Source organism: Strix aluco, chromosome 2, assembly GCF_031877795.1.
Source record: "Strix aluco isolate bStrAlu1 chromosome 2, bStrAlu1.hap1, whole genome shotgun sequence".
Classification (NCBI taxonomy): Eukaryota; Metazoa; Chordata; class Aves; order Strigiformes; family Strigidae; genus Strix; species Strix aluco.
The window spans coordinates 134,328,256-134,348,329 of NC_133932.1; the positions used below are offsets into that span (position 1 = coordinate 134,328,256).

At 44.7% G+C, this 20,074-nt stretch overlaps 1 protein-coding gene across 3 annotated transcripts in view; it reads right to left on the minus strand.

Moving 5' to 3' along the window:
* The window catches only part of MYO7A (myosin VIIA), a 102,912-nt gene that overhangs the window by 7,903 nt on the left and 74,935 nt on the right, over positions 1 to 20,074 (minus strand). For 2 of the 3 annotated variants that reach the window (XM_074816445.1, XM_074816444.1), the window contains 18 exons: positions 19,812 to 19,988; positions 17,955 to 18,044; positions 16,543 to 16,670; positions 15,112 to 15,238; positions 10,841 to 10,960; positions 9,950 to 10,123; positions 9,101 to 9,328; positions 7,704 to 7,874; positions 6,549 to 6,666; positions 6,134 to 6,260; positions 5,854 to 6,023; positions 5,557 to 5,747; positions 5,214 to 5,338; positions 4,260 to 4,417; positions 3,024 to 3,177; positions 2,753 to 2,908; positions 2,237 to 2,342; positions 458 to 571 (listed from right to left, as the gene is read on the minus strand). In XM_074816445.1, coding sequence (XP_074672546.1) covers positions 458 to 571; positions 2,237 to 2,342; positions 2,753 to 2,908; positions 3,024 to 3,177; positions 4,260 to 4,417; positions 5,214 to 5,338; positions 5,557 to 5,747; positions 5,854 to 6,023; positions 6,134 to 6,260; positions 6,549 to 6,666; positions 7,704 to 7,874; positions 9,101 to 9,328; positions 9,950 to 10,123; positions 10,841 to 10,960; positions 15,112 to 15,238; positions 16,543 to 16,670; positions 17,955 to 18,044; positions 19,812 to 19,988 — 2,634 coding nt within the window. Of the gene's footprint in view, positions 1 to 457; positions 572 to 2,236; positions 2,343 to 2,752; positions 2,909 to 3,023; positions 3,178 to 4,259; positions 4,418 to 5,213; positions 5,339 to 5,556; positions 5,748 to 5,853; positions 6,024 to 6,133; positions 6,261 to 6,548; positions 6,667 to 7,703; positions 7,875 to 9,100; positions 9,329 to 9,949; positions 10,124 to 10,840; positions 10,961 to 15,111; positions 15,239 to 16,542; positions 16,671 to 17,786; positions 17,869 to 17,954; positions 18,045 to 19,811; positions 19,989 to 20,074 lie in introns of those variants that run through there. The other variant, XM_074816446.1, reaches the window with a different exon arrangement.

The window sequence follows — 20,074 nt, forward strand, 5'->3', positions numbered from 1 at the left end:
CTGACGTGAGAAAGCCGCTGCCAGCACCTTGCTGCAGGCTCTGTCTCTAATTTCACCCATTACTCCTTATTGCAGCTTCCTGTTTCACAGGAGCAATTAATTTCCCTTCATGATGACTATCTCCACAGATTTCTCCCAGTTGCCTGAGGCAGCTCTAAGCTGCACATTTTTCTTACTTAGTCCTTTCTTATAAAACTGACTCAGCAACAGGCTAGAAGAGCTTTGCCCGTCTGTGTTTTAAGCCCTTTGGGGTGACTCCTGTAAGTCAGAGCTGTGAGACTGCAAATCTCACCTGTAGTAGGTTGGATCTGACTTAGAAGCACCACACTGCTTGCAGAGAAATGCATCTCACCTGTGAGGGTGCAGATAGCTCTGGCTTCACCAATGCATACCCACTGGCAGGTGGGTTGCCCTTGGTGCCCCAGGGGTCACCCCAGCTTCTGGGTGGGTCACTCACCTTGTCGGAGATTTTGACGAAGAGGCTGAAGCCTTCAGAGGACTTTAGGAGCAGCCTGTTGGAGATGTTCTGGCAGAAGTCCTTAGCTTTCGTGCTGGACTCCACCTCAAATGCCTACAAAGAAAGGAAGATCCTCACCACTGCTACCTCAAGGTTAATTTCTACTTTACACTCTCTTTGAGGAACGCTAGTCTCAGATACACAAAGGGATTTAGGTGTCCACCACCAAGGAAATCAATGACACTGTGGGTTGTGGCTCTCAGCACAGGAAGGGACATTTGCAGAAGCTCAACCATGTTACTGCTGTACTGTTGTGCTTCATGATGCTCTATCTATACCCTGTGCTGGCTTATCCAGGGCTCCCCAGGCAATGCAAGAGATTTTTCTGGTCTAACAGGTCTCAGAACTATTTGTCTAGGGCAGGTAGAGAAAGATACCTCCAGACTGAGTGTCCCAAGTGTCTCTCCACTGATGATGAAGAGGTCAGATGCCTGACTTAGACCAAATTCCTGACTTCTAGATAGCTGAAGAGAGGGGAGGTGACTCCTGCTTTACATGTGGATGGGATAGGTAACGGACTGTCCCACCTGCACGCAGGTCCCAGCCCTGTTTTGCCTTTTGAGCTGTGCTCAGCATTTACATCGCCTCAGTTCTGCTCTGCTCACTTAAAGAGATTCAGTTTGTAGCAGTTTAAGGAATTTAAGCTTCTGACCACCACACACATGGCTGTGTTAGCCTGAACCACCAAACCACCAGGACCCATGTTCCACATCCCATGAGAGACCGGCCTGGAGCTCAGTGCTGCTGGTGTTCAGCAGCTCTTCAGCACAGGTGCTGGAATGATGCTACTCTGCCGCTCCACCTGGGAGACTGCCATGGCCAAAAGGATCACAGCAAACCCATCCTAGTGCAGAAGTCCCCACTGCCTCCTTCTCCTGGCTCTCACACAGATGCATGTGCATAAAGCAGTGTCATGTTTATTGCTGGTCATGTAGAAAAAAATACTCAAAGTGATGAGAAATCCCAGCAGTTCTCTCAACTCTCCATTACAGATAAACAAGGGTATGCACAGCTGCTGGAGAGGAACCATCCTTTTCCTTCCATGCGTGTGCACTGCTTTACACATAAACCCACTTGGAAATACAGGAATTCAGTTGTGCCCAAGGGCATGAGGGGAGAGAGAGATTCGAGCCTCACAGGAAGACTACTCAGTAGCATGAGACAGCAGTATCTGCAAGGACATGCATATCTGCTCTGGCATCAATATAACTAGCTGCCTTATTAGTGTATAAGATGCTTAATGAGAGGTTCCTGAGTGCAGGTATGATTTCTGTGTCATCTCAGGTCAGAAGGTATCATTTCAGTTACCTGCTGTCATAGTCTGCCCAGTCCCCAGGGAGCCCCATCATGGTGCCCCACGGGGTAGAGTTGGGTGGACGGTATCTGTTGGTCTAGGCTGCAATTAACTATCCAAGGCTTGTGAACCACTGTGAGCGAATGGAGATGAATCCACCCAGTTTTCTTCTTTCTTGGGTCATACTACAAAGCTTCCAGTGAATGCCAGCACAGCACCCACATCTCAAAAAAAAGTAAATTGCAGTAAATCAAACCCCTAAGCTGGTCAGGGTAGATAAGGATGGGTTTTCCTTAAACTGCTCTGGTCCAGAGCCTTCTGGAAAGGCTAAGTTCTTCTGAATCAGAACCAACATTAGCCTCTTCTGATAAGAAAATTGACAGCCATCCTGACAGAAAAGAACAATTTCCTTCTCGCCCATTTACCTCATCGGTGTCATCAGGGAAGTAAACCTTGTGGAAAATTTGGGTGGTTTTGTGTTGAATGGCTTCCACTTCTACCAGATGGGGTGGATACTTCCTGGATCCATTCCTGCAAAACAGGAGGTGGCAAGTGCCACAGCATCAAAGCAAGAATGTTTTGTTTAAATCTTCCAGTTTAATACATATTCTTTTTTTGAGTAACTTCAGCTACTTTCCTAATATTAGGTTTTTTTCTCCAAAAGAGAAGAAAGAAAAATTGTAATGGGGATTTGCTTAGGTCGTAGGTGACTTGAGGGGACCTGGACAAAATTGACCTAATTAATCTCTGTTTTCCCACACACAGTTTACCAGTGACATCCTCCACCCAAATGCCCCTCTAATTCAGCTAGGTTGAACACAGAGACAGGCTGTGAGCTTTCATTGTCCCTCCAGTCACCAAAAAATCTCCTATTCATATTTTCTCACACGTATTTGGATGCTGTGGCACAGTCAGGACTAGGAGGCCTTTTGGTGCTGTACCTCAGGGCTTTCTGGAGTCTCTGGATGCAGTCTGCTGCCAAGGGGTGATGTTTCCGGGACTGCAGGAACCTCTGGACATGGGGCAGGAGGATGTTACTTGGAGGGAAAAGGCCTGTGCACAACCACAACAGCTCCCAGCCTTTCTCTTCACTGTACCTAGACAAGGAGAGACCCAAAAGAAATAAAAATCACCCACAGCACAGACATTTCAGATCTGCTTTGCCCAACACAGGCTAGTGCCTTTGGGCCAAGGGGAACGAACAACTCTTACTTGATGTGGTTGTCTGTGAGCTGCTTGAGGGTCTGGCAGTAGATTTCATCCTTCAGGGGCTCGGCTTTCAAGGCACCTTCAAATATTTGGTCTGTCAGCTCATTAACTGAGCGGGTCCTTTTGGATGGGTAGTCACCCATATACTTCAGCACTGGTGCGAGGTAGGAGTCAAGGATCAGCTAACTGGGATGTCTGGGGAAGCCCTTCTGTTGATGATGTGATTAAAGACATCCTACACGTGATTACAGAAGTGGCTGCAATTTGGTGGAAGGGGCCTAGTAAAGGTTTTACATTGCTTTAGGACATGTCCAGCAAGCTCTCTGCCTTTATCATACATCATCTCAGGTTGAAAGAATTGTTTTGGGGTCAGGACATGTAGACCTAAGAAAGCTGCATGTGATCATGTGTTCCCTGGTCACACATACAGGTACCACTGTAAAAGACCAGATTTTCAGCTAGGGTCAGACACCAGTGGAGTTGCAGTAACATACACCAAATTATGACCTTCACCATCATGCCATATTGCAACTATTCTACATGAGAGCAGGCCACAGTTTTCTGAATTAACATTTATGACACAGAGAGGAAAAGGATAAAATTGCAAATGTCCTCTTATTTTTTTGCCTGTTCTTTTAACTCCTCCTCCTGTTGCTAGTAAGAGAAAACCAGTAGTAGCAGCAATAGTGTAATATTAATCAGTAACAGGCTTATACCAACAGAGCGGTTCAAACCATGAAGTTTGGATCCTAGAGCAAAGCCTCACCAAGAAATAAAGGTTACTTCAACAGATTGGAGCTATGTCTGTTCTCAGCTCACCTCTCCCATGCTGTGTATATTCTGCCAAGTAAGGGATATTCAGGCATCAAACTCTGTCCCCGAGACCATGTGGACCGGTTTGCATCCACACTGATTAGGGCTACAGGTTTCCACAGCACATGCATTTTGGAGAGACACAGCTGGAGCAAGCCAGAACAGAACCAGTGAGTTAATCACTAAGCAGTGTGGACTCAGTATCTTGTTCCCTGGCCCTCATTTATTAAGAATTGGACACCCCTCAAATCTCAAGGATGCTTGAGTAGAGATTTCAGGATCAGACCCACCTCCAAGACTGTGATATATTCCCAAAGCTCTTAAGAGGGACCCCAAACCTTTCCACGGGCCTTGCTTGTGGCCCTAAAGAGCCTTTTGCCTGTCAGACCTGTTGCCCAAGGACTCCCCCAAGCAGTGGAAGGATATCAATGAAGGCCATGCAGGCTTCTTGGGACAGCTCCTCGCTGCCCAGGATCTTCTTCAGCAATGGCTGTTTGATGGGCTCACGGGTGTAACACCACAGCTTGTCCTTCCCACGGCTCTTGGTGATCATGACCCGGCTGAGGGTGTGCTTGGGAGGTGGCCTGGTGGCAAAGGCAAAGCAAAAGGAAAAGTGGAGAGGTTACAAGATAAAAGGGGCAGCTTGAGGCCAGTGTTTCACCTGGGAAGATTGCTCACAGCACCTGGCTAATGAACTCTTACACCAAATGGGACTTCACAGTTCAGCAAGTATCCAGCTCCAGTTCTGCCCAAAGATAACCATTTGTACTTTCCTAGGGCTCAGAAAAGTCCCTTAAGGACCCTACCCAAGTACTGACACCAGAACAACCTGACACAAAAAAGCTTCTGACCACTGAGGAAGAATGATGGCAATGGAAGGTCAGGGCAGCAACACTGAAAGAATATTGCCTGCCAGGGTGAAGACATCCCAGAGGACCTGGTCTGCCTGTCTGGATTGCCAGCCCATCTGAACAGAATGGGAGTTTTGGGATCAGTGTGGCCAGCTGCACTCAGCAGTGGTGCACATTTAAATCTTTGGAGCTGAGGTGAAAATGCTCGCACCTACTTCAACTGCTGCCTATATGATCTGAGGCTTTGTAGGAAAGGAATATCAGACCACTAAGCAGAGCCTCCCACATAATATTAAATTTCACACTGTTACACCTGTGCTGAGCCAATCTGCAGAAATCCTTCATAAAACCATGTCTGTGGAAAACCTACAGCTCAACTGCTATGACCTAAACTGAAGGCTGCAGTAGTACAAAGTCACACAAGAGGATATTCAGAGTACTTTCCAGTAGCCAAAAATTTCCTGATTCCCAAGCTACCTGGAGACAGATTCTTATTCCTACAATTTTTGAGGATGGTTTAAAAAATCACCTAAAATAATCATAGGAAAACTCCTCCAAGGTGTATGGCTTTACTCTTTCTTCACTGTCTGAAATTGCCAGCTGAGAGGTTCTGATAACATCTTGTCGTTCATCAGGGGTCATCGTGACCAGTGCCTGTGGGATGAAAAGGTCTCTGTCACCTTGTATATTTGATATATATCTGATGTATTCAGAGAGAAGAAGCAGATAGAAAATGAAAAGAACAGTGCCACTCAGCCACTTTGGTTTCCACCTTATCATCAGGAAGACTCTGGCCAGATCTAAGCTCTTCAGGAAGGCTTTGACCTCCTCGGGCTTTGTATCAAGTTGTGCCATTCTGGAAGACAGCTTACCACGATCTCCAGCGGAGGCATGGTGACTGTAGGCAACACGTAGACAGAATCAGTTGGGAAATCCCCTCTCTGCTTGGTCCGTTCATTGAACCCATTAGCCCACCCTGAGTTCATCACATGTTCTCCTGTGTCCTGGTCCAGAACTATGAGGTCTCCTTTGAGGAAGCTGAGGAACCCGGATTCTTCTCCCACTGCAAGAAAAACAATCATTAGTTTGATTTTTTTTTTCCCCCCCAAATGCTTTGGGAGTAATTAATTTATCTACAAGTTTACCTATGGGCTGGGCCATTTACTTACCAGGGTTTGGGTTGTCTTGGAGAGTGACCACATACTTAGATCTTTTCCTTAGCCCTTCAAGGAAGGTCACCACCAGGTCCCGGATATCCTCAGCATTGTTAGAGGTGAAAGTGTATTCATCGCCTTTGATGGTAGCCAAAGTGAAACTCTGCCCTTGCAGTTTTCCCCCTCTGAGATTTTTACAGGAGACATAAACAAGAAACATAATGGCATCAAGAGGCAAAGCCTGGAAAAGGATTGGTTTATGGTGAGATTACCAGCTAAGTCTATTCTTCCTTACCTGCTGCTTGATACAGCTGTGATCTCTGGGAAAGAGAGCTCTAAGAGAACCTGCTCCTGTTCATCCACAAAGTACACCCCTGTCCAGTTGACAGCCACAATCACATCATTTTTAGGCAGGCTTGGCCCTGGATTGAAAACAAGACATACAATCAGTTCATGAAGGGTCTTAGGATATAGAAAATGTATGCATTTCAAAGGAGGATGCAATGATCAAAAAAGTGTTATTTTTAGTAAGAGAAATAGTGGCAGATTCATAGCTTGAGCCATTGTTAATCACGATGCACAAAAAAATAACATTTCCAAAAAAGACCAGCTAGACTGTCCATTAAGTCTTCCTATCTGTGGAGTCCCTATCTCTCCTTCCTTTCACTTTGGAGCATCCTGTGCTCTGGGGATGTGCTCTACTGACTCACCTGAGAATTTGAAGGCTTCATAAAACCGAGAAAACAGCAAAGGCCACTTGAAACGTGCAAAATCCACTACCTCTTCCTTGACTTTTTTTGGGTCTGTCCTCTTCTGAGTATAAATTCCCTACAGACAAAGCAAACCACAGCCAACATGAAGCACAAACCCAGCTATATCCAGGAAGAGAGCAAACAAAACCAATTCATGTCACCTGAAGATCTTGGAACCAGTATTAATTGAGGTCTCAATGCGGCTAAGGGCCAAACAAAGTCCTACAGGAACAAGTGATAGTTTGGACAAAGTTCTGGCCTTTGGTTCCCACTTCAGGGAATAATCTGACTTTGAGAAGGCTGGGAAAGCATCTAGAGTGACCAGACTGGGTGGGATTAATCTCAGCTAACTTTGGGTTTCCCTAAAGTAGGTGTCTACCTTGCAGTCTGACAGTCCTTTAGCTGCAAATGGAGACTCAACAGCCTTTGAGCCCAGTCATCTAGCTTTATTTAGGAGATCCTCAGATACCTGACACTTCTGTATGTAGCTGACAGGCTGATGGAGGACCTGCAAGATCCAACTGAATTGCATCCCTGGGTTTCCACTGACAGTAATGGGAGGTGAGACTCCTAACACACATAAAGATGTTTACATTTTAGGGGTTTTAATCTGAAACTGGTTCCTGCTGTTAAATGAATGCCACTTCTCATGCCTGGGTGACCAACCCTCATGACTGGTCATGAGTTATGGATAATGAGTTATGGATAATGAGTTATGGAAGGTGTCGCTGTGGGAGGGTGTCACAAATGTTCTGATGGAAGTCAGGGAGGTTTTATGCAATGCTTGACACAATAAGGTCCTGACATTGCCTGGAGACATGAACCACCACTGTGATACAACCAGTAACACCACAATCCTTTGTAACAGGAATAAGACCCCAGAGATGGCATTTTGCTTCTCACAGTGAATCTCTGAAGGTTGTCTTCTTCTGTCAGATCTTGCCTCAAAACCAGTGGTAAATCTGAATACGGCTAGTACAAAACCTGCCACCTTCTTTGATTTAGCTTCAGGCCAGACTAAGACCTGAGCTATGATGTCTGATGTATGTTTAAAAGGCACACGAAGCTACTGAAGCATGTCTTGGTCCTTGCCAGGTGATCTATTGTCCCCACCTTTTTATGTGCAGCTATGATGAGCTGAGCCCATTTTTCCACTGTTTTTGAAGCTGTGATCTCTCTGTCCGGGATGTAGGATGGAATTAGATTTAGCAGCCTTTCCAGTACCATCTCTGACCCGTAGTCCACGTAGTACTGCTGGGAAGCCAGTTCTGCCAGATCTTCTTCCTGTGGGAGCCAAACAAGCCAAGTTAATGCTGTTACCAGGCCATCACCTCAACATCCATCCTCCATCATCCAAGGAGCTCCTTGTGAGGGCTCGATGTACTGCTGCTTCAGAATGGTGTGGGGATGCTTCCTTTCAGCAGAACTTCACCAGTGCTTTTTGAATATCTAAAGTTCAGGAGACTGACCACTAAAAGCTGTCATTAAACCTTAACATGTTCAGTGACCAGCACCATGCAACCCTGTACTGTGTGTGAACATGTTTGTCCCAGTCTTTCCTTGCAGTTTAGTCTTCTGATGCCTGCAGTCAGCAGTGGGTGATTTTGCTATAGTAGACAGAGTTTAATGATTGAAAACTGCATGTATCCATCATTTCTTATATTTGAGAAGCCCAATTTGAGAAGCCCATTTCTTATATTTGAGAACCTGTGCATAATGCAGAATGGTAAATTATTCTTTGGTGCAGCTACATTCCAAGCACTTTGGGGTGAAATAACAGAGCTACTGAGATGATAATAGCACAAGGAGACCAGGAGCAAGAGAGGGAGAGGAAGAAAGGGCAGGACTTCTGATAGGATAAAAGAGCTGTAGTTAATGCAACATAGATGGGAAAAGATTATTTAGTTCCCAAGGTGACTGGACTTTATCGGACCGCAGGAGAATGATTAGGTGTTGAGGAAGAGACATATCTTCAATTTGATACCTGGATGATTTCAAACACAAGTAAAAAAAATTGCGATAGACATTGTCATAGATTTTGATGTTACTTGAGATACTTGTTTCAGTGACACTGGAATAATTTTGTAAGCTCCCAGACTCTAGAGGCATAGATTTCTGCTGCCAATGTCCCTTCAGCATATGGCAGCATTATTGGGTTTGTATCGCATGGCAGAGGTCTGGGTATCCTGAAAAGCATCTTTCATGTCTAAGGCTTAGCAGGATTCACCAAACAGGATCCTTCTGTGTACTCCTGATCTCGTGATCTGGTTACAGACCACCTGTGGCCCTTCAAACTGAGGCTGATGCACGAAGTGGCTGTTAATTCTTCCATCCAAAATTCACCAGGAGAGAGTGCTCATGCAGCACATGGGAGTGTCCAGTCTGTCCCCAGCTAAGAGGATCTGATGCCTGTAGCTACTGTTTCCCAAGTGAGTACCATAATCCCCAAGCTAGCAGGTGTTCAGGGAGGAAGATTTCCCATCCCCTTTGGTAAAACCTATTTCACATACCTTGTCACACCGGTACTCCCCAAACTTCACCCCTCGCACAATCTGTTGATAGATGAGATTGGTGGCCACATTGTCCTCACTTGGGTTGTGCCAAGGAGTGAAGATCTCCTTCCTGAAGAAGAGCCGCCATGGCGCGTTGCGCTCCTGCGCTCCCTGCTCTTTGGCATACTGCTCGCACTGAGACACAGCATCCATCACATGGTCATTGCCACTCCCCAGCGAGGAGACCTAGTCAGGGCAGAGGGAAAAGTGGCATTCACCTGACTAAATGCTGACCTTTCCAGGTAGAGATTTCTGTCTCTGAGTCCCTCATCCAGACTTCCTTTATAATCAAAATAAAGCAAAGTATCTATCTCTACTAGCCAGCCAAGATTGAATAGGTCTACAGCATAGCTGGGTGAGCCATTCTGTTTTGAGCCCAGTTTCCTATCTAGAATGAAAGGAGGACATCAACGTGAATTGGCAAAGCCAGCAGTCCCATTATAAAGTACTGTTTATTCATACTGTGCTTTGAAACACTCTGTTTCAAAGTCATGGATTTGGATGCAACCATGCTAAACCAGAGAAACCCAGAATAAAAAGCCTGTCCTGTTACAGAAGATTTATCACCTCTGTCTTCTCACTGTAGTCTGGCATGAAGCCCTAAAGCATTATATCTCCTCAGAGGGAACATCCCTGGATGAATGTGAAAATCATGCTGGCACCTGCACTGTAGAAATGTTCCTTCCTGACCTCAAGGCTGGCCATTTGCTCAAAGCACAGGGTCCTTCTACACTCTGGAAGTTATGTGATGGCAAGGAGAACCTCCCTCTTCTTTCATAGAATTAGTCAGGAACATAAAAGATATACCTTGTCAAAAAGTGCAATGTAAAGTGAAAAGCCAAATCGGTCCTTCAGGCTGATTTTGTCGGCCAATGAATTACAGAGCTCTTTAGCAGTTGTTGCAGAGTCGGTTAACAGTGTTTTTGTTGTCCCATCCATAAATGTGACAGGCAGCATGATTGGTTTCTTGGACTTGGTTGCCTGTTGGATTAAAGTCAAACTTTATAAAGGCATGTGTATTTCAATCCCATTGAGACTATTTACCTGCATACTTTTTCACCCAATTGTGGTATCCATTTTCTAATTCCTGATCCCACTGACTGGCTGCTTTTCAATGCTACTGAAACATCCTTCTCAGCAGGATAATGTACAGTCAACCACTGGAAGCACTTGGAAGTCCCAGATTTTTTATTTAATACGTTCAGTTATCAAAGAGCCTAATCCAGTAAATCCAAGCATGCCTGGGAATGCTCCTGGGTGCTGGAGCACAGCTGCCTATGCTAGTAAACTAGGATAGAAAATGAGCAATTATTGCACAAACTGTGCCTGTTCCAGCTACGGCTATCCCTGAACAAGTCCCAGGGACCATTCTCACTAGGCAGTTGCCTGCAGCCACCTTCATCTGGAAGACAGTTTCTTAGCATACATGGGGGGTTTGTTCCGTGCCAGCTGGCCTCAATGCCCAAGAGCACTCTTGAGCACGTATTGATGTAGCCAAAGGGCTTGATCTTCAGCATAGTCTGGAGCAAAGCCAGGATTCATGGGGAATGCACTATCTTGGAAATACATGAACATTCTTGAGAGAAATAGGCATTTTGTCATGCTACTTTCTGTCCTGCCAGAGATGTGTTCCTGTGATAGTGAAAGGCTTAAACCCTGAGCTGCAGCTGCCTGGGGAGAGGATGGAGGGACTCGTACCTGCAGCTCCAGCCAGCTGGGTGGCTGCGTCCTTGTCCCATTGGCAAACGTCCGCCTCAGCCTCTCTTCGCAATAGGGAGCATAACCCGGGGGACCTCCATTGATGAAGTTCCTTAAATACTGTTGGCAACAGGGAACACATTGGTTAGAACATCGGCTCTAGAGGACAAACATTTGCAAAGGTTAAAAAGCAGTGTCTTACTGGAGAAAAGCCCTCTGGGACTAATGGCAGTGACACTGCTCTGGCTCAGGATGTTCGTACATCACATTGTTGGAAGCTGAGAGAGAGTAGGACAGTCTGTACCCTTGCTTTGCTCTTATACTGTGTGTTTCTGGCCTTGGTAGAGATAAGATACCAGCCTAGACAACCTTTGATCGAAGCCAGTGCAGCACCTTTTCTGTTCCTGCTATTGATGCCACTGATTTCTATCTCTGTGTTTTAAAGATGTACTATAAAATGTTATTGAGTGTTGGCCAAAAAGATGGGAGTGAATGAAAACGATGTATAAGTAATGATCCAAGCGAATTGTAAGCAAATGCCACTCAGAACACTTAGCTGCCAGTACAAAAGATCTTTCACAATTACATTAAACAGATGTTTCTTTAGTCAGATTTTAAATTGCATTGTAGAAGATCCTAAACCAGAATCTGAAGCACTTCACCATATGCTAAAAATACAGTCATGTCATTGTAGAGCAAATTGGCTTCCACAATATGAAAGATAATACACTTAAAAATATTACATAAATATCTTGGCAAAAAAGGTAGATAAGACTAACAGTTCTGTAAATCATATTTTTCAGAGAGACTTTATAGATAAAGAGTTCTCAGAATAATAACACATAGTTGTTCCTTCAGTAACACAGACTGCTCTATAACACTGTCAGTCCATAAATAGCATGGGTAGAAAGACAGATATCTCTGACAATCATAATTTACAGAGATACTCTGAAATAACTAGGTAATACAGCCAGATTATATGGATGGGTGCTGTTGCAAATGATTGCAAGCAGCTGATGCTGTGTAGAAGTGTAGTTTTGATTATGCCGTTAATAATGAACTATGTAATCACATAATTATTTTTAATTTTCCTTCCTTGTGACTGAATCTTCCCACCAAAGTCCATTATTAGTTGAAAGAAAGGAACAAAGAACAGGAGTGCTAATATGTCTTGATCCATGCTTAGTATATGATGTGATAAAGGTGTCTAATGGGATCTAAAGCGTGACCTTCATATTTGGGAGCAGGAAAACATATTGAAGACTGTCTTGTTATCAGCTAAATCCTTCTCAAAATGTTTAGTTCTAACTGACACTATTGAAGGTTGTGGAACAACTTCTAGGCACAACAGTTTCCCAAAATTCCTCGTCTTTTTTCCATAATATTGCTGCTATTAAAGTTAGAGCCTAGAGGTTTCAGGAGAAAAATAACCAGGAGTCTGATACAACATTCACTGCTAAGAGATATTTACCCCTATATGCTTTTCCTTCTATTAAAAAGGTGGATAATTACTGCTAAGTGGGAAATTATGGCATCAGCTGAAAAATGTGAGGTTAACAAAATATCATTTAGCTAACTGGTTGATAGTCAACATGTGGCTGTCATACGTTTAACAGTAGCTATTGCATGGTTAAAGCAGTAGTCAGTAGTAAATCAAATTTCAGCTGACTACTAACTCCTGAAAACATGGTACTAACAGATTAAGAGTCTGAGAGTAAAGTCTGGCACTGACACGGAATCTGTCTCCCAACCTAGAACAGACCAGACCAGGTGGCCTGGTTTAACAGAGCTTCAAAACAGAAGAGTTCATTGAACTTCAAAAAACTTTGAATATTCCTTTCACAGAATCACAGAATTGTCTAGGTTGGAAAAGACCTTGAAGATCATCCAGTCCAACCATTGACCTAACATTGACAGTTCCCAACTACACCATATCCCTAAGCGCTCAATCAACTTTACTCTTAAACCCCTCCAGGGATGGGGACTCCACCACCTCCCTGGGCAGCCCATTCCAACGCCTAACAACCCGTTCTGTAAAGAAATGCTTCCTAATATCCAGTCTAAACCTTCCCTGGCGCAGCTTGAGGCCATTACCTCTTGTCCTGTCACTTGTCACTTGGTTCAAGAGACTCATCCCCAGCTCTCTGCAACCTCCTTTCAGGTAGTTGTAGAGGGCGATGAGGTCTCCCCTCAGCCTCCTCTTCTCCAGACTAAACAACCCCAGTTCCCTCAGCTGTTCCTCGTATGACATGTGCTCCAGACCCTTCACCAGCTTATTGCCCTTCTCTGGACACGCTCGAGTAATTCAATGTCCTTTTTGTAGTGAGGGGCCCAAAACTGAACACAGTCATCGAGGTGCGGCCTCACCAGTGCCGAGTACAGGGGCAAGATAACTTCAAGTGAGTCTGAATGGGAATGTATGTGGTTTGGGGGCAGAGTTAACATTTCATCATGAGAATGTCTCATCTCATAACATTTTAACCTGGAAGGTGTCAATGATGTCCCCATGGATAACTACAGTGGCTTCAGAGGAGCTCTGAGACGTTGCCCAAGTCACTGCCTGTGTGCTGCTATTTGCAAGACTAGGGCCTTGAAAGGTAACCACATTGTGGGCTGCTGCAAGTGTTCTTTGCATTCATACTCGAGGCACTTTGATCACCACAGGCTGTCTATCATCTCCAACAGCCCAAGGTGCAAAAGGGTGATGAGTAAGGGCAGAATTAGTATAAACCTTCTCTGAAGCTGTTGGGAATATTGTCCTGTATTTCAGCAAGGACCATTACTCCGGGCAGGGGTACATGTGAATCACTGGCACAGGTTGCCCAGAGAGGTGGTAGATGCCCCATCCCCGGAAACATTCAAAGTCAGGTTGGATGAGGCTCTGAGCAATCTGATCTAGTTGAATATGTCCCTGCTCATTGGAGGGGGGTCGCACTAGATGACCTTTAAATGTTCTTTCCAACCCAAATTATTCTATCATTTTATGACTCTATGTCTGAGTCTCCAGAGCTACCAATAAATTATTTCTGAGAAGTGCTTCACTCACCGAAAATAATCTTCCGCTATTAAAGATTTACACCCACACAACCTCCTGTGGCATACTTTCTCAGATCCCATTTCCAGACATAATTTAATTTTCTGCCACTTTGCCAGTGATTTATCTGCTTTATTAGATTTCATATTGGCAAGGCCTGGGGATGAAGGAGGGATTTCTATTCTTGGCTTCAGCTCTTTCAGTGCTGAGGACCCAGTAACTGATCTGATATCTATGGAAATTAATGGAACAGCTTTATCTCCAGCAGGCTTAGGAGCAGGTCCAGGCTCCAACATTCAAAGATCTGAGAGGGACAAAGGAGGTATTATATCATCACAAAGCAAAGACACAGTGCTGAGCCCTTTGCCCTGAGCAAGCCAAACTCTTAGGCATGGGATTAACTTGAGCAGTCCAGTGGGTGTTAGTCAGACTCTAGGTGTGTAACTCATTTGGAAGGCAGACTGTTCAAATTTAGGCAACAAAATGTTACCCAGGAAAAAAGAAAATCTTTAAGAACAACCTGCTTCTCAAAAGTGTCGGCCACTTTGCATCTCCCACTGACTTCAGTGCTGCCGATTCACAGTGCTTCTGAAGATACCTTACATGTCATCTCTCATGTGGCTGTTTAGAGCTGGACAATTGCAAGTTGTAGCATGCAGAGAGCAACTATGCAGACGTACTTCCAGGTAAATGAAACCCTTCCCTTTCTATGTGCAATTTTTTTATGTTAAGTTATATTTATAATTAGCTGTGTAGTACTATTCCTTGCCAATTTTGTTATAGTACATGCCTGAGGTCACACTGTCAAAGCTAGTAGATGCTTGAATGAATGAATAGACCTTTGGATGGGAGAAAGAGGGGAGAAATGTGGGCTATTCCAGGTGTGCAAATTCCACTTGCAGCCTCCCACAATCAACTTTCCTGCCAGAAGTCACTTAATCACATCTTCATACTTCTACAGTGCAGGAGGCATCATCTGAGCTGGTTGTCTACACTCCCTTTAGAGTCACAGGAAAGAGAGAGTCACTTCTCAGGAGTGACTCATCTGATCCACTTTAGAGGCTGAGATTATGATCATGCACAATTTTCTTAGGAACTTTATGTCATTTTAATTCCTGGTAAAGATAAAGACCAGGATTTCTTCTACTGTGAAACCCAAGAGAAGAGCTGGTCCCATGGATGGAAAAGAAAATGTATGGGCAGATAATTCGTGAGACAAATATCATCTACAATTTACCTTCACAAACTTCTCAGATGGAGCGAAACATCCCACGCAGAGGGACATCAGGATCCAACCCCTGGCGTGGCTGCTTTTGGATGGGTTCTGGGTCAGCTGCTTGCAGATTTGACAATAGATTTCATCCCTGCAACAGGAATGAAAAAAGCATTAGTTAATGAGGTGGTGGTTTTCAGCATGATCAGAGAGAGAGACAGACCCTGTCTGCACGTGATCGATAGTTAAAAGTTCATTTTAGCATTGCAAGGATATTAATTTAACTGCCCTAATGATCATTGCAGATGCTATCCATCATCAGTCCTGTAATGTCTGCTGAGTCTTCCCTGTGCTTCCGCTGAGATTTCCCACAGCTGACTGACACTGCTTAGAGAAGGAGGGAAATAAAAGGGAGACTCAAGGTTCAAGGAAGTTCAATGTCACCTCTAGATGATGGTGTTTATTCTGGTTTCTCACAAAGATTTCCCAGTAATACCAAGAGAGTCTCCTAAACTAACTTTCATAGAGGGCATCAGCTGGGATCTTCATTTGCTGGCTGTTCCTCTTGAGACACCTGAATTTGCTTTGTGGAAGAGTTGGGAACTATGAGCTCCAGCCGAGGTCAAGGTTTGTCCAGCTCTTACATCTGAACAGGCACGCACATTGACAGGTATCTCAATTTGGGATTTAATGTCCATTTTTGACTTTAACCTTAGTTCTCTACATGCAAAATGAGGGATAACAGTACTTCCTCATCTACATGGGAGGCAACAATAAAAATGTTAGCCAACCTGTTACACTGACAAACTCCATGGGAAAGCCCATGGGACACTACCAGGTCTGCCTTCAGAGCAGACTTTGTGTAGAAAAGCAAGGCTAAGGGTTTTGTGGTGAACTGGGAGGATAAAATAAAAACTAGAGAAGCTGGTCATCAGATGAAGATGTCCATCCTGTTCCTGGAATGAGCTAATAGGTGTGAGTGAAAAGAGCGTGAGACTACATAAACAAGGACTGTATTGTAACACACACACACATATAAATGGGCTGCACCAGTTGGCCTTAGTTTGTTACAATTTTTGAATGCTCAATTTAGCAACTGAAATGAGTTTGTTTTTCATTGCTACACCATTAAAAATATTCACACAAACAAAAAAGATCTATATAGTCAAATAAAAAACAAAGGGCAGTGAACAAGAGAACGTTAAAAAAAAATCCAGTAGCCACTAGCACTTTCAGAAGCATTTCAGTCCCTCTGCATGGTCTTTCCATCAGGCCTGATATGGACAGTAAGGAACATGATGTGACCCAGCCCATATTATACAACACAACCAGAAAAATGATACAATGAGAGCTTTGTAAAGCTGCACACACTTGCAAAATCATTTGGACAAGAATAGCTCAAGGAAGAAGGAATGAAAAGAATGGCATGTTTATGCCTTGGTCTTGATTTCTAACCTTAAGGCTGGCCTGAGGATGCCATTACCAATAATGAAATGGAGCTTCTCCAGGTTGGAGGTGGGTCGGTCTTCGAGCATGCTATTACCCTGGAGCGTGGACTCACCATCATGAAGTCTCTTTGTCACCTGCCAACCAGACACATTGTTCTCTTTCAGTACAGCCAGTTACTATGCCCCCCCCACCCCCATCCCAAATGTGTGGTGCTCCCCCAGGAGGACTCCTCCACCAGCCAGGAGGGGTCTCAAAAGTTCTTCAATCTAGCACTTTTATCAGCGATGGGAGGGTGTAACTTTGTTGGCTTTGGTCACATAAGGGTGAAGCTGAAAATGGTCCTGTCTCATCATACTCCCACCTGGTTGGTCTTTGCCCAGGGTTTCTACAATGGCACCCTTGCATCCCAGCTCTGAGCTGGTCCTGCAGCTGGGAGAGGTCCACCAAAGATCTTTAGAACAACCCCAGCTTATTGCTAAGGAGGACCTGTCCCTTTAACTCAGTCATATTAAAAAAAATCATTAAAACACTGACAAAATGGACCCGCTCCCCATGCTAATGATGCAGCCAGAAGCGCATAAGCATGGTTCTTGTTTGTGAGAACAGGGATGGCATTTGTCTGCCTACCAGTTCTCTGTCTCAGCTAGTCCACCCAGTCTCCATTTAGAGCCACTGGAGAAAGGTGACCATTTCTAGAGTGTGTTCAGAGCCACATTAGGGTAGGCTGGACTGGGTCATATTTCTCCCCACTGACCCTAAAGTGAAAGGGGGTGACTATCTCAGAGAGCAATCTTCGTGCTCTCAAGCAGCTATAGACAGCTGAGATGGTGCCTGCTCTGGGAATGGACATCATCATGTGTAGAAGACGACTGAATCCATGTCTTTGCATTGGTTTCATCTCCCCCCCAAAAAAAAGATTTATGGCTCTTCACTCTTTTGAGATGGGATTTTCAAAAGCTCTCAGCTTGGGCTAACTGCTCCCACGGGGAGTTTTGCCCCTGGCACTGGAGAGGAGCAGAGGATGGGTGAGTGCATTTGGAGACCCCACCTCTGCTACCCAGTCCACGGTGGAGGGCAGGAAGCTAAAAGCAGGGGTAACATTCAGACCATCACAGAGTGGTGAGAGATATTGGCAGCTGGATGGAGGGCTGTGAAAGAGGGGAGGGAAGGTGCTGGATGGATGGAGAACGGGAGCCGAGGGGAGGCCGGCGCGAGGTGCAGAATGACTCAAGGAGACACGGGAAGCCAACCTTTCCCCTTAAACACTCCTTAAATCTTTCAGGCAGAGAGACAGGTAGCGCCAAACCCAGAGGAGGGCTGGTTCTATGTTGTCTAGGGAAAAGCAGAAGAGAGTCAGAGAGGGCTGCAGACAATCCAACGGCACTTGTGCTGCCAGGCGGCCAAGCGTCTCCTCTCACCTCCTCTGTCAGTTTGGATTTCTTCTTGAGTGTTAAGGAGACCAGTTTGTGCCGCACACTGTTCTTCTTGTGCCCGTCAATGTGAGTACTCTGCAAAGCAAGACGTGTGGATGCAATGTGGTGAGACACAGAGCCCCGCTGAGTACATGCTCTCCCTGCCTCCCCCAGGTTCCTGCAAAAGACCATTAATCCTGGGCAGAGGGTGAGATATTTCAGAGGCTGGTGGCAACCAGAAGCATGGACCCATATTCTCATACCCCCCGATAACCCAGGTCTGGCTCAGAATTTTGTAGATATGCTCCAATCAATAAGACTCCCTCAGATCAAAATTACACATTGGGGATGTCTGAAAAAAGTTATGTTGAATACATGGCTGACTCCTAGTCAACCTAGGACCACCCAGGTCTGCTGTATGACATTCAGGCTTGTTCCTACTCTAAATGAGATGAGCAAGACCACTCTCTGAGATGAGCCATTTGCACAGCAGGTTTGTGAGCTGGAAATCATCTAGCCAGGGATTCATGGGCAGGTAGTTACTCATTGTGGTTTCATCACTGTTAATCAGCTCTGTGCTCTATCAAATTTCCCAGAAGAGTAAATTTGATGTGGGACAGACCCAAGCACTGACTACATATCATCAAATTATGGTTGGATTTCTACTTTTATACCAAATTTATGTCAGCCGTGGGATTAAAATGGCATGGATAATCAATTCACTTTTTGACCCAGTTAATCTTTCCCCATTTAAACAGCTTTGAAAAGACTGTGATTTTACACCAGATCAACACTTTGAGTCCTGCAGCTGTGATGGTTTATATCCATTATAAAGCCAAGTTGGTACTCTAAACCTGGATTTGTATATCATCATGCTCAGGGTCAGCTCAGACATCTCTCCGCACTCCTGTGCACTCTGCAGAGCAGATGCAACCACAGAGAAAAATGACATCTTAAATTTTCCTTCTCTTCTGTACTAACTGATGTCTCAATTGGCCAAAATATGCCTTTTTGTAACAAACAAACAAGAAATTATGGGTAGAAGGAATGAAAGGTGATTGTTGGTGTATATTTTTTACAGAATTACAATCCAGATGAGGCTACTCTCCTTCTCAGGTAATTCACTGAAAGTGCTAAATGATATCACCATCTCTATAAACTAGGAGATTTGTTAATTTACATCTCCAAATGCCACAGGGGCTTGTCCAGAGAGTACAGAAAACTTGAAAATGCAACAGTGCCATCTAGAAAATGCCAATACTAGGTAATATCTTGTCCTACTGAATAAAGCAATTGCCGAAGATATGCAATGCATATCAGCATTATGGGCAGTCATTTATGCAGAGCAATGTCTTATCTGGGAGGGGTCCTAAGATGAAGTCCTCCAGTGACATCTCTGAATGCACTGAGGATGTAAAAGGGATTTTTTCTTTTTATTTCCACAACTCAGTCTCCTGGTAACTCTTTGCTTCTTGCTCCAAGATTAAGGGCACATTTTTAATTTAGTCTCTTCTGACCCAGGGCAGATCAAAAAGAAATCCCCAAATGAGAGACCGATGACACAGGACACTGCATTCCCCCCATGTATTTCTGCCCTGTGGGGTGGAGAAGAGAGATCAAAGCCCCATGACAGGTCTCAAGGCACTTCTCTTAATGTATTGCTGGGGGACATGCAGCTATCCCTGTGAAGAAGAAGGGACAGGATCAACACCTGACACATGAGCAGTTCTCCCTTTGTAGCATCACTGCAAATAAAATTGACAAACTAATTGCCTGCATCAAACCCCACAAGTTGTATCTTTCCAACACATTTCAATATCCAACATCTAATAATAGCGTCTTTTCTACAGCCACAGCACTTACCTCTCCTTCTCCCTGCAGAGCCTGCAGTTCTTTCTTATAGGTCTTCTTCCCAAGAGTCTCATAGATTTTTGTCATCACTGGTATCTTCTCACCACCATCACTCATGGCTGTATGATATTTTGGCTCAGGGAGGTCTCCCATGAAACGGAGGATAGTGATCCATACAGCAAGTGCTGCCTATTCGAAAGGAAAATTATCCTCCATTAGCTCACACCAGGGCAGTGGAGGGGGTGGTCAAGCCATGCTGAATCCACCAGGATCAC